Source organism: Crocodylus siamensis, chromosome 2, assembly GCF_052110815.1.
Source record: "Crocodylus siamensis isolate JL-2025a chromosome 2, ASM5211081v1, whole genome shotgun sequence".
Classification (NCBI taxonomy): domain Eukaryota; kingdom Metazoa; phylum Chordata; order Crocodylia; family Crocodylidae; genus Crocodylus; species Crocodylus siamensis.
In genome coordinates this window covers 127,445,233-127,471,142 of record NC_143396.1, presented here as the reverse complement: position 1 = coordinate 127,471,142, position 25,910 = coordinate 127,445,233, and the positions used below count along the sequence as shown (strand labels likewise).

The following is a 25,910-nucleotide window of genomic DNA, read 5'->3' as shown; positions in this document are numbered from 1 at the left end:
TAGATCTAACTTACAAAATGTTATCAAGTTAGTTTAGTGTTGTAAACTTTTGATAAAGGTGAGTAGTTCCTGCTCCCTTAGATACAGAAGGACATGAACTTTAAACTACTTAATCTGATGCAACACCTCTAATTAATTAAATGAGACCAAGCCCATTCTTGTGTATGCATATAAAACCTGATGTGCCACTGAACACAGGTAGTGCCTTTCAGTTCAGATCTACAGTATGTAGATCAGTGATGTTCAACCTTTTTAGGATCAAGGCACCCCAATTAAACCAGTGGTGCTCATGCTTTTGACCCTAAGGGGCAAAATGAAAGTTGCTGGGACGGTCCGTGGACCCAGTTGGGACCCATGCTGCCTCTGCCCTGCTGGGATCAGGCTCCAGGGCCTCTGCACTGTCCCAGCCCAGTCCCTGCAGCCAAGGATCAGTCCCTGAGCTGCCCTGCTTGCTCAATCTGTTGCACAGAGCCACAGCCCCTAGGGCTCCCCAGAGACCTGTGAGGATCCCTGTGGGCTAGATGGCATGGTGCCAGTGGCTGAATCAGGCCCACAAGCCAAGGGTTGAGCACTCTTGGACCAAACAAGGAAAATACCAGCTTTTAGTTTTCACTCAGTTTTTGACTATGGAAAAATAATAAATACTTCTGTCAAAGAATTCAGAAAGACCATAACAGGGCAGAATATTTATGGCACTATGGATTCCCATTTGAAATCTCTTGAGTTTATCTTGTGAATTATATAGGTGTTTGCACACCTAACAGTGCTAATGCATGGCGCCCTACAGCACCCTTAAAAGGATCTCACAGCATCCCAGGGTGCCTTGGCAAACTAGTTGAGAATTATCAGTATAGCGTACTGGCAGCTATCAGGGTTGTTCACACAGTACCTGATGAAAATCCATTGCCATCAACAACCCAGTACCAACCTGTAGCTATGCAAAAACCTGCAGGCAGCTACAAAGCATGGCTCCACATACCTTGCCAGCCACTTTGGGCAAACAGACTGGAGAAGGTTCTTGCACTCTATTTCTGGAATGCTTCTGTGAGGGGAAAGGAAATGGACACAGCTCATTGGGAATCCCCCACCCCACCCTACAGTTATCTCCCTTCCATTCTCCATGCACACACCCTAAACACCATGAGCTGGGGGCTGGTAGAGAACAATCCACCTGAGATGACCAATGCTCTGTAACCCAAGGTCTCCTGAACCAAGATGATATTGCCACAGTGATTCTCTCCTATGTTCTTTGTATCTATTGGGCAGTTGCCTCCTTGTAGGAACAAAGCCAATACTTAGCAGGCCAGCTCGTATGATCAAAGATGGCAGGACACTTCACCCTGAAGCAAATGAAGGGGGACCATGACCTCTACCCCAAATGGGCATTCTCCATGTCTGGTATATCTGTTGGGAAGAAGGCAAGCTTAGGTAAAGAATTGTCCCTACACATTTTCCTGGCTGTGGGCATCTGAATGTTGGTCACCTCTTCTAATTTTGAGTAAGGTGGAGCTAAACTGCGTGTCGGAATCCTCGAACCATTAAAGGTAACATACCAGTAATTACACCCAAAATACTATCCTGATTAAGTTCTGGATGATAAACCTTAGAACAACAGAAGACTGAAGAGTAAAGTCCTGTGGCAATGTGTTAGCAGCACAGTGCATGGATGCCAGCTATACTCATAGAAAGATACCATCCTATTACTGAGCAATTTTTCATAGACCCTGTGTTCAGCAGCACATTCACCAGTCTGTTTTCCTAATAATTAGGCTTAGCCAGGGCATGGGTTCTGGATTTTTTCAGAGCTCAGAGGATTACAGTAAAGAGGTCAATGTGACAAGTCAAAGGTAACAGATTATTATGTACTGAGAGCGGGGTTCCCAGGCGGAAACATGTCAATTATACAATTACACTTATCATTCAAAATTTCCCCACTGCAGCAATTTAGATATTGAAGTCTGCTCCATGTGATTATAATTACATACTGTAATGAAAGCGTCTACTAATCCCTGCTAAGGGAGTATCAGGAAGTTTGCATGCAAACTACGTACAGTGTTAGATGTGCAGAGGGTGGGGGGAAGGGGAGGAAAAAGGTGGGGAGTCATTCCTCATTCAGTCATTGTGTAACTCCAGACTGTAGAAGTGGAATTTGATGCTGCCACCTCGTGTTTCTATGCAGAATAACATTCCAAATCGAACACTAAAATTTAACTACAATACTACCTCCAGAACAGGCTTAATTTATCCTGGAGCTCAAATTCAGGTAACAGTGGGAGTGTCTACACATTCATTAATGCACCTTTGCTACTGCACATTAAGTTTAGTACCACTAATATATGGTATTAGATAAAGACACAGTAGCTGTGCTAATGTGCAGTAGCAAAGGTGAATATTATTTTGTGACACAATGCACAGTAGACTAATTCTACGGCACATTAGCATTTTTGCTGTGATGCACTAATGCACAGTAAACCAGTCCACTGCACATGAAAATGTCTCATGCCAGTCAGTGGCAGGAAAACACTAAGTTCTGGTAGGAGGGAGTGGGGAAGATATGTGTCTGGATTCTGTGAGCAGGATGGCTGTGAGCACCGCAAGGGAGACACCTTATATTTAAGCTGCAAACAAAAAGAGGAACTTTAATGACCTTATTGAACACTGCTTCACTCTGATCAATGCATATAATAAGGGAACACTTCTGGTAACTTTCCTCAGTCTGAGTAGCATCTCACCCTGAAAGCTGTCCCATCAAAATGAATACCTTCCTCCATGAATGAAGATTGAGGTTTCCATGATAAGATCATTTTTTCTCAGGGCTACAGTTTGTCCTTGTTCATTTGTTCCAAGCATGGCTGCTTGGAGGGTATAATGTTTTGAAACAAGCAAGCAGAGCAGGATCTGTTCTTTACTGAGAGACTTGTGCAGTCAATATAGGCTGGCTGTTGTCTCTTTAAAACATGGTGTCTGGCTTTTACTCCCTGCAGCAGAATGTTTTTCCAGCTGTCTTTCATGCAGGGCTAAAATGAAAATGACTTCACTGTGATCAGCACATTCAAATAAAGATGATTCTGGTAACTTTCCTTACACTAGGCACATCTACACATGCCCCTATGGCACTATTGTCACTGTGCTGTCACTTACTATTTCCTTTATGAAGTACTAAATAACACTGCAGTAACACCTGTTACTGCGCTGTTCTGATGGCACATGGTTATTTTTAATTGCTACATCACCATAGAAATGCACTATAATGAGGAAGCACATCGCAACGGTCATGTAGCTGCAACTTCATGTCTGCTGAACCTATGTTGCTGTAGTGCATTGCTACAGCGATATAGCATCACGTGTAGACGTGCTCATTGAGTAGCGTCATACCCTGAGAGCTCTCCCATGGAAATCAACGACATGAAATCACTCTTTTTAATGTTTCTTAAGGGGTTTTAGGTCAGGATCCCAAAAATAACTGAAAGCATCCAAAAATTGCTTGGCCTTTTAGAATATATTGGCTTATGATCTTTGCCTTATGCTTCCTGATGGGTGGAGCAGTGAGGCTGCCAGAAAGGGGTCACTGGGGCAGAAAAAGGGGTTATACAACAAAATCTGTAAAATGTAGTAAGTTGAATGGGCCATGGATAATCAGAGACATGAAAACCACATGGTAAATGTCCTATACAGACACCTAAGGACACAAATTGTGAAGAGCTGTAACATATCCATTTGAAGGAAAACATGTGCCAGGGTAGCAGTATAATACAATACATGTATCTTCATAGACAGAAGAAGACATCCTCTGGTATTTAACTCTGCTGGGTGAGGAACTATAAAGCATAGTACTCTAGGACAGGCAGATTTTGGATTCCTAAAGCTTAATGCTAAACTAAAAACAACAAGGAGAATGGCAACCAAAAATGCTACAAATACAGTCTTGTTGCTTCCTTTTTTAAAGCCTTTAACTGCTTGGAAAACATTTTTTGTCTGAGAAGCAAGCAGTTCACTAACAATCACACTCGGAGCAACTCCTTCAGAGGGCACAGGATTCTCTTCCCATACCAAATCAACCATCCGTGTGCAAAACAAGAAAGAACAAAAGTCTGTCTCCAAGAGAAGTACACCATGCATCTCCAATGCAATAAGTTGCTTTGGAGATGAACACGATGGCAGTGACCACTAGCAGACTCCAAGGTTTTCAAGACAGCATGATTTACTTTTCTGTAGTTAAAATATGTAGTTAATAATATATTAACAAAGTTAATCTCTGTCATGAATACTGTGCACATATTCAACAGGCCCACAGAGGCAGAGAGGGCAGAGCACAAGTGTATAAAAAATAAGCTTTGTTGCTGGAATAAGGCATTCTTGTCCTCTGTTCTTTTTCCAGGTATTTCTCTCAGGTTTATTCCCAAGATGTCCAGGAACTAAGGGTATTTGTAAATGTGCTCTGGGAGTTGTGGGGGCTGGGGAAAGGGGGCGCTTTACTTAGAATGGCTCTCTGAACCGCTCTAATTCAAGGACTTGGAGCATCCCCTGTATCAGTGCCCCTGTGCTTAAAAATGGTGTTGGGGGCACTTTAACTAAAGCTTGATGTTTGTGTATAGGCATCTTAATAGCTTCAGCTCGAGATCAGTGAAGCCAAAGGACTGTCAGCTTCACTGGACCTTGGGGCATCCCCACAAGAATTTTATCTTCCAAATACAGGAGGCCTCGCATTCTCCAGCTCTTCCTTTATTTATGCCATTTAAGGGTCCAATCAGAACTTAGTAGGCTTTAAATGCTGGAAGCTGCATGTGGGAGAGGAACAGGTGAAAAAACCCTGATCATACCCACTTTCCCTTTCAGCACTCACTCTCTGCCATTGTGTGACACAGGATACTGGGCAAGATGGACCAACGGTCTGACACAATAAATGGCAGTTCTCATGTTCTAAACAGAATCTTTTTCCTATGATTATTAACATTTTTCCACTGAGTCATAAGGACACTGCTATCATGGAAAGGTGAATGGGAAGAGCTAGTCCCTCATTTCAACAGTGAAGGCAGGAGAGGGGGTTTTCTGAACAGGAGTGAAGAAAGAGAATGTCTAAATTTGTAGGTCCTTGCCCTCATAAGCCCATATGAGAATGCATCAGGAGAAAAGGGCCAGGCTTTGAAAATCAAGGCAATGCATCTTCCCTTCCTCTGTCTGGGAGTTGCCTGCTTGGAGTGTAATCTTCTTGGAAGAGGGCTCTGTACTGTTTGTATCTCTGTAATGTGCCAAAATAATGGTAGGAGCTGAATAAATATGACGGTGATAGGGCATAGGGACAAAACTGTGACAGCACAGCTAAACATATGTGCTACCAAATTTTCCTCTGCTCGACTCAGAAATCACTCTGCTTCCCTAAAACTGGAGGGAAGAGGTCAACAGTAGCTATTTTGGGTAGTGAGGGCTTCGACAGTCAGGAAACAGCCATGCCTTTGCTCCTAAATTCATCTGTAGTATATCTTTGCCTCCCAGGCAAGGAAGCAGGAGATGCTCATGCTGCAGACATCAGGGTAGTCGTCAGTACAGGATTCTGCCCCAATAACAGGGGCCCCATACACATCAGCTCACTCAGACTCCTCCCCAGAAAACCAACAATAAGGTCTGCACAGTCCAATAAAGAACTGGGCAGCCATTAGGTCAGGCTTCAGCCCATTGCTACAACCGAGCAACTTAGGATGTGCACTCTTTTCTGACTAGCTGCCGTTTTAACTCTATGAGGGAGTGCAGGTAAGTTAGAATTGTTCAAAATTTTTCATTTAAACAATTTGTCAATGAAAACAGGCCTTTTCTTAAAAAAAACCCAAAGAAAGAACGAAACATTTGAATGGAATGTGTTTTATAAAGACATTTTCTAATTTTTGGATGGAAAAACAAAATACATTTGGCTTTTTAAAACCAAAAAACCCTTCTCCTTTGCATTGTACCTCGTCTCTCCTCCCCTCCGTCCCACCCCAATCTTTTTTTGGTGACATAATGGAAAAAAAGTAGTAGTGCCGGGAACTCTCCCATACTGGGCTTTTGGTTAAAAAAATCCAAAAATAGTCACAAAACCACCTTGCCATTTTTTCAATCCTTTTAGTGTTGGTTTTGTCTCCTTAGTTCTCTGGGACAGGATCCTTATGACCCTTTGTCACTCTGTACATTTTTGGTGCTAAATAAATAAAAGGGATGTCAACCACAGTAAGTCCACAGAATTGGAGACATCAGGAATTTTCCATGTCAGTGTTCTCATAATACCAAAGCACGACATCATCATTCAATGGCACCTCCTCTCCACAGGGCCAAAGCTCTGCAGAAGCCCCTCTCTCACAATTGTTTACAACATTTCTCTTGTTCCAGGCATGGCGACTTCTCTGATCAGGGATGTCAAAACTTTTCTGTATGTGTCCAGAACTATTTGGGCAGAAGGCCTTTCCCCCGGGTTCCTCTTCTTGCACTCCATGTGGATGTCAAACAAATGCAGCCTGACAATATCACTGCCTTCAGTATGCCCCAACAAGAAATTGGAGACGTCAGGAATTTTCCATATGTCTGTTTTCTCGTCATATGGAGGCATGAGGTCATCATCAAACGGCACTTCCTCCCCATATGGCCAAAGCTGTTCAGGAGCTACAAACTCACCTCGGAGTTCCCGATGACCACACTTTACCAGTCTGCCAGCACTCTGGTTCACAAGAGGCAAGGCATCCAAATCATTCACCACGATATGAAAGTCACTCGTCAGCAAATACTGTGACAGCACCTTACCCAGGTCGTTGGAATCGCACATCACTAAGGTGCCCAAGGGACTGTTGTGCAAATAGTGAAGGATTCTCACATAGTCTATGGCAAGTATGAATCGATGATGCCATGTATTCAAGCCCTTGTACTTGGGGAGGTCCAATGTTTTGTTCAGACTCTTCAGGGAGCCTAGTGGGTGATACTCCGTTAGGATTGTGTACTGCTCTTTACAATAGCCAAGCAATTTCACAACATGCTTGCTCTGTAGAGCTTTTAGCATCTTCAATCCATGGAGAAAGTCATTCTCCAGCTCCAAGTTGGTGAGCTGTGAAAGGGCAACTTTGCTTTCCTTCCACTCTGAAAGAAAGACCTAAAAACAAAACAGGAAATGAACAAAACACTGGAAGCCTTTTTGCTATAGACCAGTTTACATTTATCCTCCAAGTGACTACACAGCATTGCAGGTTATAGATTCACTAGACACTGTGCTATTATATGCACAAGTTCCATAAATAGAAACTAGACACTGACTGCTAATGGCTACTACGTGAACACATGTGTACGTCTATATGTTATGGTGGAGTTACTACCTGTTCACTCCTGATATTGTAATTACAACATAGCAGTATTCACTGATTGGTTCAGTGACCTTTGCGAACATATGACATGGACTAAATGCAAAGCAACCATTTAATTTGACTGCCCACAAAACACAATTTAAGAGCATAGAGACCTCTTGAGCCATTGAAGTCCAGTCCCCCTCCATTCAGACAATCATTAATCCAGGAAATCCCCAAAATTGTTGCTTCAAACCCTCCCTCACAACTACCAGGGACAATACCCAAAACATCAAGTACATCTTTTAATATTTCCAATGTAAAAGCAGAGGAGATGAAGGTACTGCATATGCCCCGAGACTGCAATGACTGGGAAGTAGTTGGCTCAGAAGATCCTAGGAAAATAACTATGGCCCCCACACTAGAGAAAGGCAACCCCCCTCCCTCCCCTGTCCATGCCAACCCAACTTAGGAGGAACATTTCTTCCTGACCCCAAATATGATCAAGTATGCCCCAAAACAGAAAAGCAAGACCCCCTAGCCAGAAACCTCTAGTTTTCCTAAGTAACAGCAAGAACATCAGTACACTTCTGTCAAAAACCCTCAGCCTTAACTGTGACTAACATCCCAATGCTGTAGAGGATGGCAAGGTCTCTATCCTCCAGGAGTCAGTAGCATTCATCAGGGTAAAAATTACCAAACACCTTTCCCATCACAGGAGAGTATCTTCCATATGCCCACATGAGGATTGCAAACTCAGTCTGCTTCCTATGCTGCCATGCTTACGCAAGTCAAGTAGCATTGCATTCTGGAAGCAGAGATGCTGATTCCAATGGCACTGGTGCAGAGTGTCAACTCCCAGAGGCATTCTGGGAACCAAGGGACATTTGAACAGCTCACCCCACCCCACCCCACCAACACTAAATACTCAAGTAAATGAGGTTAAGTAAAGTTTAATAGAAATTTACAATGAAATCTAGATAAGATAGAAATGACCACATAGGACAGGTAAGGCATATCAAGCAAACAATTAAAAATGGTAAAATGTGCATTCACCTAAAGGAATAATAATCTTTATTAATCTTTGAGAGAAATTAATCTCAAATTCTCGAAGTCCACAAGTCTTAAAAAGTCTCTAACAAGTGGACAGCCTATTAGGAAAAAGAATGCCTTACCTAGGTTTCAAAAACCAAGTTTTTAAGAAACTCTAAATTTGGTTTGCCTGCAGATTGGCAATTCAGCAAAACTGAGGAGCAAAAATCCCGAGGTGGACCTGGATTTTAATATGCTATTACCTGGTCAAGTTTCAAAAGCTAACTAAGTACACTAGCAAATATAGGAATGTTTCCAAAAGGTTGTATTCTAATTAATATGCCTGTTTTTAACTTTGTCCTACACTAGCTCTAACTGGCGTAAAACTACTAAATAAATGCTAAGTGACCTTTAGCTAACTTCTTTTGACCTGTCCTTCTTGAGCCTTCAAAACTTCTCGCCTACAACATTCTCATACTTGCTCATTTCCTTTGCTTATTTTTCTCTAAACCAAACTTTTCTGAAGTAAATACAAGCAAATGCTCTACCTGCTAGGGCTGTGCAAAACTTTGCTAGCTGATTCGATTTGGAGGAGATTTGGCCCGATTTGGCAGCCAAATCTCCGAATCTGAATTGAACTGGGAGACCCATTAAGCCTCCATAGGTTCATAGATGCACGGTCAGAGGGGACCTTAGCAGATCATCAAGTCCAACCCCCTGCCCTGGGCAGGAATGAATACTGGGCTCATATGACCCCTGGTAAGTTTAAGCTCATGTGACCCCAGCTAGGTAGTTATCAAGCCTCCTTTTAAAGACCCCTAAGGGAGAAGCCAGCACCACTTCCTTGGAAACTGGTTCCAGATCCTGGCTGCCCTGACTCTGAAGTAGTGCCTCCTGATGTCTAGCCTGATGGCCAGAGCACCATGAGTGCTCATAAAGCCATGCTAGGGGCCCCACGATGACCCCTGCCAATTCCCTCAGCACCCTAGGGTGGAGCATTTGGACCTGCTGATTTGAAAATGTGTCCAGCCCCTCCAGAAGTTCCCTAACTTGGTCCTCCCTGACCCGCGGCCTTGCGGAGTCACTTCTGACTCCATCCTGAATCGCAGTGGGGGAGATGTCTTGGTCCCTACTCAGAAAAATGGAGGCAAAGAATTTGTTAAAAAGGTATGCTTTTTCATCTGGTGCAACCACCAGATTGCCATGCGTATCCTGCAGGAGCCCCACGTTGCCTGGTGCCTTCTTTTTACTCCCTATGTATTTAATAAAGGACTTTTTGTTGTCCTTGATCCTTGTTGCTAGCCCTAGTTCCATCTCCGCCTTAGCCTTCCTAACACCCTCCCTACAGACTTGCGCTATGGAGGTATAATCCTCTTTGGTGATAGCCCCCGCTTCCACTGGATATTCACCTCCTTTTTGGCTTTCACACATTCCTGAATGCCTCTGCTGAGCCAAGGGGGCTTTTGAGCACTCTTGCCCCCTTTGACTCGCATTGGGACTGTCACCCCTTGGGCTCGGAGGATTGCCACCTTAAGAACAACCACTCGCCTTGGACACCTAGTTCCCCTACTCTCCAGTAACCCCAATGCCTCTCCTACCAATCTCCTCAACTCGTTGAAGTCGGCCCTCCTGAAGTCCAGCGCTATTGCCTTGCTGCAGGCCCTTGACACGCTGCGCTGGATAGTGAATTCCAGCAGGCGATGATTGCTATCGCCCAGGTGGTCGAGAACCTGGAGTCCCCTCACCAGGTCACTGCCTGTGGCCAGGACCTGGTCCAGCAGGGCATTCCTTCTGGTGGGACTGTGCACCTTCCGGGTTAGGTGGAAGTCTTGTATCTCAGCAAGGAACCTATGTGAGCAGTTAGACCTGGCTGATTCAAATCGATTCAGAGAGATTCATCCATAGACTGTACAGGCAGGCTCTAGGCAGTGCTGGTGGGAGCAGCTGGAGGAGCAGCCTATGAGCCCTGGTTTGAGCCTGGAGCCCTGCGAGAAGCTGTGGCTCATCTGCTGCTCCCCTGGCTGCCCCCCCCCGCTGGCATGAGGCAGACAGCGCTGGCAGCCCTGGGAGAAGCTGTGAGAGCTGGGGGGAACGATCGGGGAGCTGGGGGAAGCCCCTGTTTGTTCCCCCAGTCCCCGATAATTCCACCCAGCTCCCCAATCGTTTCCCCAGTTTTTGTTTTTTTTTAAAGAAATTTTTTGTGTTTTAAGCCAAATCAAGTCCAAATCCATGAGTCAGTCCAGAACCATAAGTGGCCAGCTCCCCAGTCATTCCCCCTAGCCTCCATGGCTTCTCCTGGGGCTGCCACCTCAAGCCACAGCTTGTCTGGCTGCTCCCCCTCCAGGGCAAGGCAGACAGTGCCAGGAGAGGCCATGGGGGCTGGGGGAAATGATCGGGGAGCTGTGGGGAATGATTGGGGAGCTGGGGGATTCAACTGGGAACTGGGGGGGAAGACCCTATTCATCCTCCAGCCTCTGATTCAATCCCTCAGCTCCCGGTTCGATCCTCCCAGCTCCTGTGGTTTCTCCCAAGGCTGCCAGCACTGCCTGCCTTGACCCAGTAGGGGGGCAGTTGGGGGAGCTGCGGCTTCTCCCGGGGCTGCCAGCTCAAGCTGGGGCTTGTTCAGCTGCTCCCCCAGCTGCTCCAACCAACACTGCCTGCCTGTATAGTCTATGGCTGAATAAGATTCGGTGCTGAATATCTTCGGATTCAGATTTGGCCGAATTGAATTGGGACAGTGATTTGAATCACTGAATCGAATCATTGCCCCTCTGAATCACTGAATCCAAAGCGAATACTTTCTACTTTTCACAGGCCTATTACCTGTCTTTAGGCCACTTAGGGGCTACTGCAGGCTAGAAATGTAGGATATCATCTAGGGGTGCACCAACAGAGATTTTGGGGGCCGATACTGATGGGTGATTTTTAATGAGCCATATTGGCCGATACTGATTCAATTCTGATATGCAGCCTTGCTGCGTGAAGAGCAGCTGGGTTTGGCTGGTAAGTCTGTTGTGGGGCCAGGGGTGAGGGAAGGGGCAAGATGGGGGAAAGACAGAGGCACCCAAGGTGAGGGAGAGAGTGGGGCAGGGGCTGGAGCAGGCGCTGCACAGCCAGGGTGGGGCATGAGAGACAGAGCTGCAGTGCATCCAGGGAGGCCGCCACTTGCACACACCCCGGGAGAGCATGGGGGGCATGTGCCCCCGCATCTGCGCATTAGGTAGGGTGGGCTGCTGCTGCAGGCTAGGGCTGGGGGCTGTGTTGGGCTCTTCCCTGCAGAGCTACAGTGAATTTTAGGGTGGCAACCCTCCCATCCAGTGCTGCCGTCTGCCTGGGCCCAGCTCGGCCCAGCCCCCTGCCAGGAAGAGCCCAGTGCAGCCCTAGCTCCAGCCTGCAGCAGCAGCCTGCCCTGCCTCATGTGCAGATATCGGGGCACGTGCCTCTCTCACACCCCCACCTGGTGTAAGCAGTGGAGGGAGCTGCCCCCTGCCCTGCGGCCCCCAGACGAGCTCCATCCTGTGCCCTACCCTGCCCCAGCTGGGCAACATCTCCCCCAGCCCCACTCCCTCCCAGCGGAGGTCTCCATCTGCCCCTCCAGCCTAAGCCCTCCCTCCCCCATTGTCCCTTCCCCCACAACAGACTTATCAGCCGAACCTGGCTGCACTCTTAGCTACCTGCATGCTGAACCGTGGTTGTGCGCATGCACATGGCATTTATTGGCCACATCAGACAGAAAAAGCCGATTGCCAATACTCTCAATTTTCCTCAAAGCAGTACCGATCTGATATGGGACCAATGTATCGGTGTACCTCTAGTGCCATCTACAGTCACAAAATTCTGCGTGGCTGTAAAAATGAGCTTCTAGAGACTATTACAACAGGAGCTGCCTAAGCATTAACCAGTCACAAAGCTTTGTTCCTCCCAGAAATCCATCCCTCTGACAAAAACACAAACTAACCTTTTTTACAGCTCCTTCACCAACACATCTCAGCTTCCTGACTTCTTTATCTATGGCTTCGCAAGACAGCCACGGCGAACAATTTTTTAGAGGCCCTAGTCTGAAGTACCCAGAGGGGCAGAGATTGGGGTCCAAATCCAGATGGCTGGAGGACACATAAAAACTACTGAGGTACAGATAAAGGAGGATGTTCAGGAGCAGGACCGCCAGGAGCAGTACCACCACCAGGGCAGGAGGCATTTCCCTCAGGATCAGGTCTTTCTTAGCGTAATGGGATTTCTTTCCCATGTTGTGGTCTTCTACATTCTCTGCAGGACACAAACACAAGGCAAAACAGCATAGTGAGCATAACATTTTTGAAGGACAAGAAAAGACTGGCCACAAATATGCAAGGGACATGGTCTCACCTATATTTAAAAAGGGCACCTGAAAAACCTAAGCTGAATATCTTCAACCTTCATCAACCTGAAACATAGTCAGCTGATAAAAACAAGCCATTTCCAGTTCCATACCTGCCTCCCAACAATTTCTGTCATTTTACCAACATAGGCCCCCAACACACCAAGCTACTTTGTAAGGTCATAACTGGCATCAAGGAACACCTTGGAGGTCCCAGAAGCTAAGGAACCTAGACCTGGTTGTGTAGTGAGGAAGAAAGGAAGACTGGTGATGGGAGGTTATTGAGGGAGTCCATTTCCGCAATACTGCAATCATCATTTGGTGGCCTCTTGTTTAAGGTGCTGGTGACCACTGCACTTGTATCTGTGAAACTGAAAAAGACAAGGATATGTATAATTTAGGAAGGGGCAAACTGTAAGAGGGCCTGTACATCTGGGACTAGTATGGGCCCAAGAAGAGAGGAGTCCATCTCATTTAAGCAGTTAATGGACTTGAGTGATCAATGTGGTGAAACTTGTAATCCAGGATACAATCATGCTTGTAACAGACCTTAGCAATCACTCTGCAGGGCGTATTTAGGCCCTGATCTTGGAACAAGCCCTGTACGAGATCTCATAGAATCACAGAAAATTAGGGTAGGAAGGGACCTTAGGAGGTCATCTAGTCTAGCCCCCTGCTCAAAGCAGGACCATCTCCAACTAGATCATCCCAGCCAAAGCTTTGTCTAGCTGAGTCTTAAAAACCTCCAAGGATGGAGATTCCACCACCTCTCTGGGTAACCTGTTCCAGTACTTCACTACCTGCTAGTGAGAAAATTTTTTCCTAATATCTAACCTAAACTTCCCTTGGTGCAACTTGAGACCATTGCTCCTTGTTCTGTCATCTGCCACCACTGAGAACAGTCTAGCTCCATCTTCTTTGTAGCCACCCTTCAAGTAGCTGAAGGCTGCAGTTAAATCACCTCTCAAGTCCTCTCTTCTCCAGATTAAATAAGTTCAGTTCCTCCACCCTCTCTGTTCATAAGTCCCCTCATATGTTCCTTGAACTTAAGCCAAAACCCTGTTCCACTGCAGTTAACAGGGTTTTGTACCACCATCTATGGGAAGAGTTCAGCTTACCAGGTCTTAGCCACACTAGGGGTAACAATAGTCAGACCTACTCAGCAGCCGCTACATTTTGTAACATCTTTATGTTATACCTCATGCAATACGTGGTCAGATTTTCACCCAATCGGTCATTTTTTAAGCTGTGTGCAGCCACGCACTTGCGTTTGGTCACATCTATAAGCTGTTTTCTATGGCCAGATCAGGTGAAAAACTGTCACTTCTGTCTGCACCTTGGGAGAGGCAGATAGAAAACTTCTAGGATGTCAAACCAGGGGTGTTTAACAACCCAGGCCAGGGGGGCTGGGAAATCTGAGACTGAACCTATCATGAAAATACACTGGGCTTTATAAAGTGTGGCTTTATAAAGTGGTGGCTGCTATCAAAGCCAAACAGCTCCCACACACTAAGGGCTGCTGCTCCAGGGGCCACACATACTAGTGTCTTGGCCTGGCGGAACTGCTAGCAGGGCAGGCACCAGTGTTGTGGGGGGGGGCCTCCCCCCACCCCTCTGCCTCAGGCTCTGGGGAGCAGGGAAGGTCAGATTTTGTGGGGGGGGGCATTTATTTTTAAGGAAAAGTTTTCATGTCCAAAGTCAAATCAGCCAAATCAGTTCCAAATCCATGAGTCATTCAAGAACCAGATGTAGCCCTACTACTAGCAAATGCCCTCCACCCCTGCCTGGGGCTTCAGCTGCTTTTAAATCCTTTGTGGGGCATCCTAAGTGCAGGCCCAAGCCCAGAGGCTTGGGGTTTGGATTCCCCTGAGTTTTGCTTGCCCTCAGCTGTACAGCTGCAGGAGCAAGCTAGGGAAGAGTCTCCCATTTCCATAAAGTCTGTGTGTAGCTGAGATTTTCCCACTGCAAGTGAAAGGTTTGGGGGTTTTTTTGTATTTTTTTCTTACATAAAATTGTTTCTGTTCCAAGTCAAATCAATTCCAAACCCATGAGTCATTCAAGAACCAAATGTGGCCCTAGTATTGGCAAACATCCTCTACTTCCGCCTGGGGCTTCAGATGTTTCCAAATCATTTGGCAGGCACTGCACGTACAAACCCAAGCACAGAGGCTTAGGGTTTGGATGCCCCTGAGTTTCACTTGCCCTCAGCCGTATGGCCACAGGAGCAAGCTAGGGAGAAGTCTCCCATTGCCATAAAGTGGGTGTAAAACCAAGATCTTCCTGTGGGCAATGTACATGGGAGGGTAACTATACATTACCTCTGCAGGTACTACCCTATGCCAGAAAGGTCATTATCCCCCCTCCCTGGGAAAACCACCATGGTGATGATCATGGTATTTCTTCTGCCAGGTGAAGTTTTGTTTTGTTTTAAAGAAATCTTTCGTGTCCCAAGCCAAATCAAGTCCAAATCCATGAGTCAGTCCAGAACCGTAAGTGGCCCTACAACTGGCAAACATCCCTCACCCCTCACCAGGGGTTTCAGATATTTCCAAAGTCTTTTGGCAGGCATCCTGTGAGGTGCAGGTCCAACCTGGAGGGTTGCGGTGCAGTTGCCCCCGAGTTTTGTCTGCCGTCAGCCATAGGGCTGGAGGAGCAAGCTAGGGAGGAGCCTCCCATTTCCATAAAGTGGGCTTTAAGCCCCAACACCTGGGCAGGTACACAACCACAGCAGAACAGCTACCTCCAGGAACGCGTAAGGAAAACTGCCTCACGGACCCAGATACACGGTGTTTCCCCTGCCAGAGAAGGAAGCTAGCACAACCTCTAATCATACTAGTGTATAGCCCAGCCAGGTGGGAGGCTCTCTGCATTACTTCAGCCAAGCTCCTACCCCCATGCCAGGCTCGTGGCTTTCCCCCGCCAGTGGGAAAACCACCGTGGTGCCCATGGTATTTCTCCTGCCAGAGCAGCTGCGAGGTGGGTGCCAAACCCCGAGGGGCAGGAGTGCCCGCGATTGCAAGACCGAGGCCCGGCTCGGCTTACCTGGGCCCAGCCAACCCCGCTCGGCGCCACGTGACCGCCGGCCCCGCCCCGCGTTGCGCCGCGGCCCGGCCCACGCGCGGCGCCGGGCGGGGGCGGGGCGGGAAGCAGCTGCTGCCGCCGCCGCCTAGGGGCGGGCCGAGCCGAGCCGAGCCGAGCTGAGGCGCGGCGCGGGGATGGCGGGGCGCCGGGCCGTGGCGGCGGCGGTGGCCGCGCTCAGCGCCGTGCTGCTGGCGCCCGGGCTCTCGCAGCCGCACGGTAAGGGCCGGCGGGGCGCGCAGCTCCCACCTCTACCCCGCCCCACCCCACCCCAGCCACCCCCGCGGGCGGGAGCGGGGCGGCCTCTGCGGGGCCATGGCCCGGGGGGTAGGCAGCCGTGATGTGACTTGGAATTGTGTGGGTATTAGTGTGCGCGCGTTAAGCTGTGGTGTTTCGAGTTGGACGCTGGAATACGTGTGTACATTTCTGTGTGCGTGCATAGGCATATGTATCTGTGCACATATATGGATGTATATGCGTATATAGAAGATTGTACCCCAGATATGCCCATATCCAATACCACCTGCAAGCAGTGTAGCGCAACTGCCAGGCATTGAAGTTATATGGCTCAGAGGTATTTCTAGACATGATTTGATTTGAACTTTGGAATTAATATATGTGCCCCAAATTACACACATGTGCACACATGTGTACACACCTGTGTATATGTGTGTATATGTATGCACGTATATATGTGTATATTAGAGGTGCACCGATAGATTGGTCTGGTACCGGATCGGTACTGATACGAAGAAAAATTGCTGTATTGGATATCAGCCCTATGGGGCCAATAATTGGCTGATAAATGCCCATGCTGTGCGCAGCCGCAGTGCAGCACAGAGTAGAGCCTGAAGAGCTACCTCCAGCTGGTAAATCAGAAGCAGAGTGGGGAGGGAAGGGGCATCAGGGAGCAGATCAACAACGCCCCCCACGGGGAGAGAGGGGCTAGGGGCAGACGCTGCCCAGGCGGGGTGGGGGAGTGGGACAGGCGCAGATTGTGGTGGGAGCTGGTTCCCACTGCTGCTTGCACCCTGGGAGGGCAGCAGGGTGAGGGTGTGCCCCCCAGATCTGCATGGGGCAGGCTGGAGCCTGCTCTTGTCAGTGGGGGTGGGCTTGGAGCAGGTGCTGGCAGTGCAGGGAGAGGCTGCAGCCACCCCAATTTTCGCTGCAGCTAAGCTTCCAGTCCTGTGTCATGAGGTGCAGCCTGGCTTCATGTCCTGCCTCCACCCATGCACTGGAAAGAGCTGAGGCTGCTCTGGGCAGCTTTGGGAGTGGAGCTGCAGTGAACTTTGGGGTGGCTGCAGCCCCTTCCCAGTACTACCAGTGCCTGTTCTGAGCCCAGCCCTGCCGAGGAGAGCTGTGCAGCGCCAACTCCAGCCTAACTCGCACAGCTCCAGGGGGCACCCCCCCACCTGCACTCCCAGGGTGGAAGCAGCAGCAGGAGCTGCCTCCCCCCATGAGCCACGCTTCCATCCCACACTCTTGCAAGAATAAGGTTTGCCTACCATTGTGGGGTAATGCACAGGAACTCCACTGTCTGAAAAGAGACAAGCTCAGTGGCTGCTTGGTCTGGGAGAATAGTAGCAGGTGCTGATTCCCCTGTGAAATGAGTCTTACTTCCAAGCATCTCAGAAGAGCTGTCAATTGGCAGAGATACAACTTTCATGTCTCCTTCATACCACTCTTCAGTTCTGTATGCACCACTCTGACATGTACAAGGACATGGATGTGGATGTGGATGAGGTTGAACATCAAGGATTCCTGAGCTCTATTTATTCCTGTTAATTAAATCAGTCACCTTATAGCATTGATTCTCAACCAGAGTGCCATGAGATATTACTTTCATAGATGTTAGGGGCTAGAAGGGACCTAACAGATCATCAGGTTCAGCCCCCCCATACTTGGGCAGGAACGATCCCAGCAAGGTAGTCATCAAGACACTTTGAAGATCACCAGGGTGGGTGACTACTACCTCGGGGGGGAGCCTGTTCCAAACCCTCAGCGCTTAACTTATAAATGAGTTTTTCCTTATGTCCAGTCTGAAGCAATCTTCAATCAGTTTGTGCCCATTGTTTCTTTTCCTCCCCTGGGGGGCCTCGGTGAACAGATTCTCCCCCAGGCCCGGATGTACACCCCTAAATACTTATAAGCAGCCACCAAGTCTCTAAGACTTCTGTTCTCCAGGCTGAACAGTCCCAAGTCTTTCAGCCTTTCCTTGTATGACTAGCTCTCTAGGCCTCTAGTCATGTGTGTGGCTCTCCTTTGGACTCTCTCAATATTTTTAAGGGTGCCATGCAATATTAGCACTGTTAGGCATGCAGACACCTACATGCGAGTCACAAGATGATAAACCCAGAGATTTCAAAAAGGAATCCAGAAAATAAAAAACATTCTGCCTTGTGGTCTTTCTGATCTCTTTGCAGCAGAAGAATTGCTCTACTGTTTTTTTTCAGTGGTCAAAAAAGTAAGTAAAATCAGAGCTGGCATTTTCCAAGGGATGCCTTGAGTGTAAGCAGATGTGCCCTTGAGTTTAGAAAGGTTAAGATTCTCACTGCCTTGTTGCCACAAGTACATCATGCTTATCAAAATATTAGCATTCTCTCTGTTTCTGCTTCTTAACAGATGTAGCTGGAAAGAGACCTTCAATGCTGAAAATTGATCAGGCCTTGCTGTTAATCCACAATGAGTTGCACAATGAAGTTTTGACAGTCTCCTGGCTTTCTGATTATTGTCACCAGGTAAAGAAATTTCACCCTGCTTGTAAGAAAAGGTTTTATTTTCAAGACGGCAGGATGCTGCAGGGGATACAGTGCTGGACTAGCACTCACTCACCTAAGGAATTATGGAAATATTTTGAAAATCCTGGTTTTTCAGCTGTCTCTCAGATGAGCTAAAAAGATCAGTGACAGATTGGGGAAGGCAGATGCCTTTCACATTCATCATAGCCTCCAGTAGGTCCTCTCTCAATTCCCTTTTGAACCCTGGCTCTCCCTACCCGCTCAGACTTCCACTGCTGAAAGCCCAATTCTGGACACTCAGCCTGGGAACCACAGACATGCATGAGACTGATTCCTACAAGACATTAAGGCTTGTTCATAAGATTAAAAGATATTTAAGTCCTTGTGCTTCAGAGCACAAGCTAAGGCTTGGTAAGATGCTAAATAAAGAAAGAAAGGTGCTAAATAAATCAAGTTATGATGACAGTTCTTACTATGGACAAGTTATTTTGTAACTGCTGTCTTCAGGAATTCTTGTAGGTTCCTCTGAAGCAGCTAGTACTGACCTCTGCTAGAGATAAGCTATTGGGCCAGATGGAGTCTTACTCTAACCTGGTCTGGAAAGCCACACTATCTTGTGATAGTGCCTTTTTTAATGATTAAATTAATTATATCTGTTTTGCTGGATATTAGTTCTAGTGAAAGAGCATTTTTGAAAATCCCATCATAGATACTTTGATTTAGGCTCTGTTTTTTAATTTAGGCTGTAGTATTTCCTTCAGCTACAGCTCACAAGAGAAGTTAACTGTTTGTTTTTGGTAAAGCCAGACTTTCATTGTACTCTTGTTTCTAAATGTTTTTATTTAAATGGAAATCACTTTGCTCTGTTTATCATTATCGGATTGTGTTTTCTCTTTTAATCCTTGCTCTGGCTTGTTGTTTCCTAGTGCTTGTATCAGTACTTGGGGTTGGTGCCCATGAACAATACCTCAGGAAAGCCTCAAGTGGAAGTCGCAGTGGATGCTCAGCACCCTGTCACCCTCCAGCTCAATGGCACGTCAGATGGCAAAGAGCTTTGCAAGTTTGTAGCCGGTCTGAAGATGACCTGTTGAAACCTCTAGTGCTTGAATGTTCTATCTCTTACCAGCCATGTCCCTAATGTCTGTGGCTTTCCCATCACAGTTAGTACTGTGTGTTTGGACTTACAGCTTAATGTATGTGGCATCACTGCAAAATATTATTTACTTTATAGAGGCACCAAAAGGATTCAGTCATAAGTGGGGTCCATTTAATAGAAATCATAGAGAAATAGGACTGGAAGAGACCTCTAGAGGTCATCTTGTCCAATCCCCTACCTAAGTCACGATCATCCCTATCCAAATCAAACCACATTTTGCTATGTGCTATACAAAAGACACATGAATTTAGAGTTCCTGGCTCTGAGCCTGCAGATTAAAAGTCAGGTGATGTATGAAGAGTGGAATAGTTCAAGGAAGGAAGTCTTGTCAATTCTGTCCTTAAAGAAGTCAGTGGGATCTTATTCAGGGAAGGCGAAGGTTTTAGGAGGGAACCAAAGTACCAAATAAGCTCTGAGAATGGATTATGCAGTTATCAGTGAAATAAGAAAAATATTGCAAGGAATGTCGTAGAGTTGAAGAGAGGAATCAGCATACATAGGAGTTTCTGTGACTGCAGGGCACTTCCAGAGCTCAGAGGGCCAGAGACAGATTTGGGGTGTGTCATGTTTAGGCCCAAGAAGGGATGGCCGTAGTGGTGGGAGGAAGAAGTGGAGAGGAGTCATATAATTGAGTCAGTAGAGAGGAGGAAGAGAGCAGGGAAGAGGGGACTGAGAAAGGTAGAGTAGTTAAGGTCATAAGTGGACTGGAATCTGAGGAAATGCTGAGGGTTGAAAGCAAATGGGGAGAGGACTAAGTTGGAATTACTGATGTGGGGGCTGGAGGGGGGAATATGCAGAGCAGAGAGATCATTGTGCTCTGCAAATACTAGGTTGAGTGAACAGCCATTTTTGTGGATACAGTCATTGATCCAGGGTTTGAGATTTCATAGATTTCATAGACATTAGGGCTGGAAGGGACCTCGGAAGGTCATCAAGTCCAGCCCCCCTCCCAAAGGGCAGGAAGTCAGCTTGGGGTCATAGGATCCCAGCAAGATAAGCATCCAATTTGCTCTTGAAGATGTTCAGTGTAGGTGCTTGCAACAATTCCGATGGCAGGCTGTTCCAGACCTTGGGGGCTCGGACAGTAAAGAAATTCTTCCTTATGTCCAGCCTGAAACGGGCTTGTAGTAGTTTCTGACCGTTCGACCTCATCATCCTTTGGGGCGCTCTGGTGAACAAACCTTCCCCCAGATACTGGTTGTCACCCCTGATAAACTTATAGGTGGCCATCAGATCACCCCTGAGCCTGAGCTTTTCCAGGCTGAAGAGCCCCATGGAAAAATGAGGGTAGCACTTTCTGTACTGAAGAGATCATTGACATGGAAATGACTGTGGAAAGTGATAGGAAAGTCTGTTGAAAAGGAAATATAGAAATCTTGGAGTGGGCATGATGGGCTCTGAGCCCTTATAAGCACTTTCTCTTTTGCTCGAGTGGGGGAGAAGGTCACCTCTCCTCCACTCAGGGAGGATGTTATGGGTTGTGGACTTCCTGGAATATTCCTGTCTGTCTTCCCAGGGCACCATTTCCACAGCCAGCTCACGTTACTTTTTGTCTGGTCTGCAGTCCAGCAGTGCTTGCTGCATGGCCTTATAACTATGCAGCATGCTGTAGCTCCAGCTCTCTTCTGTTTTCCCCTGACTTTTTTTTTCAGGATCCACTATCATTTTGGAGAGTTTGGAAACTATTCCCTCATGGTAAAAAGGCTCTACAGAAGCACCACAAATGTCTCCTGCACCATAGACATCAATGCCAGTCCTGTCAACAGTAACCTCCGTATGTGGCACTTTATTTTCCTTTTTAACTTGTATAATGCAAGTATTCTTCTTTTAGATAAGATCCTTTTTTAAAAGTCTTTTTAGCCTTTTTTTTAAGTGAATCCCTGAGTTAAATATTTTCTGTCCACTCTAACCTCTACCCAACCTTAGCATCCACCCTCTTTGCTCCTGCTCTCTTGCCATACAGCATCTGTTACTGACATAACTCACATCTGGAGTAAATCCAGTGGCCACAATAATTTCCTTCATGATAGCTATGTTCTTCCTTCTTTTTCTGCCCTTTTCCTTGATGACTAGTTTTCTTTCTCTGCCCTGTTGGGCCACGTTCCTTCCATCCTTCATTGCTCTCCCTCTGGCTTCAGCTCTCTCTTCAGATCCTTCTTCTTTCTTCCTTTGCCTTCCTTTTGACCCAAGATTCTTCAGTTTTCTTTAGATATTGTCATATGATTTGTGACAATAATCCCCTTCTTTAGATGCCCCCCAGTTCTCTCAAATTCAGCTCTCTTTCTTAGACATTAAGTGCGCAGCTCCACATGCATTTTAATGCACATTAGCCTATTTTAATGAGCATTAAGGCATCACTACAAAGCCATGCCCTTTAGCTAATGCACATCAAAGTAGGCTAATGCTCACAGATTCACAGAAGTTTAGGGCTGGAAGGGACCTTGTGAGATAATTGGGCTCAGCCCCCCTGCTCTGAGAAGGAAAGATTGCTGAAGTCAAATAACCCTAGCAGGGTGTGCATCCAATCTTCTTTTGAAGATCCCTAGGGTTTGCTCTAGGTTTCCCCATTTTTCTAGTACCTCACAATGGAGGTACTCAATTTAATGCGTATTACCTAAAGCACATTAATGAACATGTAGACATGTTCATTAACATGTAGACATGTTTTATCTGCTACCCACTTCCTACCACTGCTAATCCTATCACCTCTTCTCCTCTCTAACAACTTTCTTTCTCTTTTCCTTTTCCTTTTTAACTTCTGCTCACCACACTTCTTGATCTTCAAATATGTCTCCATCTCCCCATTTTAAGACAAAATCTTCCTTTGCCCTCTCCGGCTTCTCCCCCTCTAGCTGCTTAGGATTCCATCCTCTACTTTCCTTGTTGCAAAGTCTCTTATTGACCCTGTTCAGACTGGCCTTTGCCTCCACCTTTCAACAGTGTGTTTTCATGAAGGCCATCACAGAACTCCTTGGCTGATACCTCAACAGATACTTCACCATGTTCTTGACCTGGTTACAGCATTTTTGTTTTCCTCTCTCCTTATGTTTCTTGACTTGATGTTTGACTTCTCCCTTGGGCAGGCCACACCAGATCAAAAACCTTGCCCATATTTAAAATGCATAGTCACTTGCCCATAGGGTGCTATTTTTAATCTGTATCATGTCTTCCCAGTTGTGTTTTTCAAAAACACTTCCAACACTGAGAGATGTGGAGGCATTTTTCTTCTCAAATGGGGAAAAGAGGATGTATGTACTTCCACATCCCCCTGGAAACTTTACTGCCACAACCCTGTCTTGCTGGATACCAGAGAAGGTCATTTGAGAACTGCTGTGAGCCAGGCATGTCCCAAGTGAGGAGAGTGAAACTCTTGTCCTAGGCCTTAAAAGCAGAGTTGGCAATGCTCTTTCACTAGAATTCCCTCTGGGATGGCTTCCTTTTGCTCTGTGACTGTGACCTGTCCCATAGAGAGGACTGTATGCAAAACCTGGGATGGCACAATCTCCCACCCCTTACGAGGCTATTACAGTGAATTTACAGGGAAATATCACTGGCCTGCTCTTGCACTTTGTCTTCTATTTTAGTATGTCACATCAGTACCTAGAAGCCTTGGGACCCCATAGCTTTCTGCAGGGGTCATGCATGAATCATAAATATGACCCCATCTGTGCTCCAGAGAGCTTGGAATCAGGCTCAAATAAGCTTGGAGAAGACAGGCTCAAATAAGCAATAAATGTCAGAAGGCATGTACTCACATTGTGTTTGAAGTTTTAGATCCTGATTCTCTCTTCTACACACATGCAGATGCACGCACCTGCACACATGTGCATGCGCACCCAAGTTCCTTTTTTCCAGTATCCCATAATTATGTCTTGCTTCCAGCCAGAATTTTAAACCCCTTTTTCATACTTTTTCTACTAACCCCTTTACTTCTATTTTAATGCCTTTTGTCTCATTCTTCCCCTCATCTTCTTCCCAGAACCATTCCAAACTCTAATCAGTATCTTCCTTCATTCTTAATCCTTGTAAGAGATGGTTCTTTGATCCTTCCTGTCCCTAAAACTTTATAGAGAAATCCCCCATATACAAACTCAGTGCGTCATCCTTGCTTCCCTTACTCTACATTCATGCTGCTGCTTAATTTGGCCAGTTATCCATTACAGCTGATACCAAACTGATTATTTCCATAGCCACTCTGCTACAACTGTATTTGTAATTTGGTTGCTTTGCTTCTGTTTACACTGAAATTTACTCTCAAGAGGCTGCACTTCAACCTAATGTCCTTTCTTTTTGGCTGGAGCTTTCTCAGATTACAGTACTATGCAGATTGCAGTACTGTACAGGGGGCCTGAATCACTACTTTGTTTCTGCAGTGTTTGGTTCAGTATAATGCATCAGTGTATCTGGCCCAGGGTGCCTGTTGTTTCTATTAGATGAGCCGTCTTTTTTTTTTTTTTTTTTTTTTTCATACAGCTATCCTGTACGCATTCCTTATTTATATGGGAATCCTCAGCATCTTGACTTTGGGACACTTTTTTATAAAGTAAGTTCACATAATCTGTAAAACAACCCTGTGTATGAGGGAGAGCTTCCTGGATTTTTGTTGCAGATTAAAGCATGCTTGCTAGAATTATTATTTGTATTGTGATAGCACCTGAGAGCCATAGTCATGGACTTGTAGTTTATAAACTAGGTCCTTCTTTTTGGTGAAGATGTAGAATTGTATTAGTTTGCACCTCTTTAGGGTCTGGTTTTAAACTGTCTTTCAAAGGCTAAGCCAAGGTTTTAATTTGAGAACAAGAAATGTATTAGACAAATTGACCTCTGACTGAATGGAGTAGTGCTACTTTGAGATGATGGGAACAGGGTGAAACTGGGTGATTCACAAAGGTGATAATGGGACCTAACCTTTTTCTTTTGTCTTGGTAATGACTGGATATCTCAATGGTCTGCCAGCCATTGGTGCTGTGGGACCTTTGCATCACAATTTATCACTGACAGGCACTAGTGTCCAGCCTCACTGAAGGGCCAATGATTAAAATAGGCTTTAGAGAATTAACAAATTCTTTCTTACAAAAGGCTTTGTTAGCCAGTGCTGGGGCAGGTGTCTAGTATACCGTCAGGAGGATAGCATTCCTCTTGCCTCAGCCATGTTTGCCAGGCTGCTGTTCTGTTCCCTTTTTCCAACTCCTAAGTTCATTGCCTTATATCTGTTATGTTGCTGAATGAATAGCAGTTCATTTCATGCCAAGTAATTTGTTGTATTTTACTTGCCATGTTGGACTTCAGCACAAGAAACAGGAGGAAGATTGAATAAGTAGGGAGAATGTTAGCCTCTGTTCAGAAAAGAACTTAAGCATATAACTTTATTGCTTTTCCAAGAAACTGCTATACTTTGCTTCAGGGGTCCTGCACAACAGTTCAGATGCTTGTTATTTTACTATCATATAGTTACTGTTTTCAAAGTGTTGAAATACTCCAACTGGATCCACTGTAGTGGAGTTTAATACAGTCAGTCTTTCAGTTCATCACTGGTGTTAACAATGTGGATGCCCTGATTCAGAAATGCCTCATATTCAGAAAAGTTCAGGATAGTACTTCAGCATGAATTTAAATCCCGCTGACTTCACTGGGATTTAAACACATGCTTTATTTTCATATAGCTCTCTATCCTGTACACTGAATGAGGCAGGCTGTCCTATGTGCAAACAAAAGAAATTACAGTACAATTGCAACTTATGCGGGGGTTACGTTCCAAAGTCGGCGTGTATAGTTGAAATCGTGTATGGCTGAAATTGCCAGGCTTCGGCGCCGAGCAGCCGGCACTGCCACCGGGCCCGGACAAGGGAGCTGTGGTGCCGTGCAGTGCAACAGCTGCGTAATGGTACGCACTTCTCGCCCCTCTCGTCCTCTGTCACCTCATCCTGCCAGGGCAGCCAGCTGAGTGCGAGTCCCCCAGTCATGCCGGCACATGCAGGCAATACCACATGGTGCGGCGCCGCACTACGTGCCATGCCCCAGCCGGCACCTGGCAGCCAGCCCCAGCAGCCGAGCACGTAAAGCTGAATTCGTGTAAGTTAAATACGCGTAAGTTGCAACTGTACTGTACCCTACCCCCATGCTTGGAGCTTGTGATCATGTAGTTATTTGATCATTACCATAATGTCTGTGCAGAATTAGAGCTGCATGGATCAATTTAATTCTGGTATTTCCTAACTTTTGTATGTTTGACTTTGCCAGCTTAAGTCTTT

The 25,910-nt window shown here is 46.3% G+C and overlaps 2 protein-coding genes across 7 annotated transcripts in view; one reads left to right on the top strand and one right to left on the bottom strand.

Moving 5' to 3' along the window:
- Positions 1-1,221: 1,221 nt before the first annotated feature.
- Positions 1,222-15,822, bottom strand: POMK (protein O-mannose kinase). 6 transcript variants are annotated; one of them, XM_090036793.1, is made up of 4 exons: positions 12,923-15,666; positions 12,696-12,753; positions 12,289-12,596; positions 1,222-7,111 (listed from the first exon to the last, which is right to left on the bottom strand). In XM_090036793.1, the coding sequence occupies exons 3-4, from the start codon at positions 12,574-12,576 to the stop codon at positions 6,338-6,340; spliced, it is 1,062 nt and encodes a 353-aa protein (XP_089892919.1). In that variant the 5' UTR covers positions 12,577-12,596; positions 12,696-12,753; positions 12,923-15,666; the 3' UTR covers positions 1,222-6,337. The 6 variants fall into 6 exon arrangements, with proteins under 6 accessions (XP_089892919.1, XP_089892922.1, XP_089892921.1 ...); XM_090036795.1 differs by lacking the exon at positions 12,923-15,666 and adding an exon at positions 12,851-12,896 and having other exon boundaries at positions 1,223-7,111; XM_090036796.1 differs by lacking the exon at positions 12,696-12,753 and having other exon boundaries at positions 12,891-15,671.
- Positions 15,812-25,910, top strand: part of HGSNAT (heparan-alpha-glucosaminide N-acetyltransferase) — a 29,169-nt gene continuing 19,070 nt past the window's right edge. The window contains exons 1-5 of the mRNA XM_090036790.1: positions 15,812-15,984; positions 18,388-18,503; positions 19,430-19,563; positions 21,312-21,433; positions 24,133-24,202. Coding sequence (XP_089892916.1) covers positions 15,903-15,984; positions 18,388-18,503; positions 19,430-19,563; positions 21,312-21,433; positions 24,133-24,202 — 524 coding nt within the window. The 5' untranslated portion in view covers positions 15,812-15,902. The remainder of the gene's footprint in view (positions 15,985-18,387; positions 18,504-19,429; positions 19,564-21,311; positions 21,434-24,132; positions 24,203-25,910) is intronic.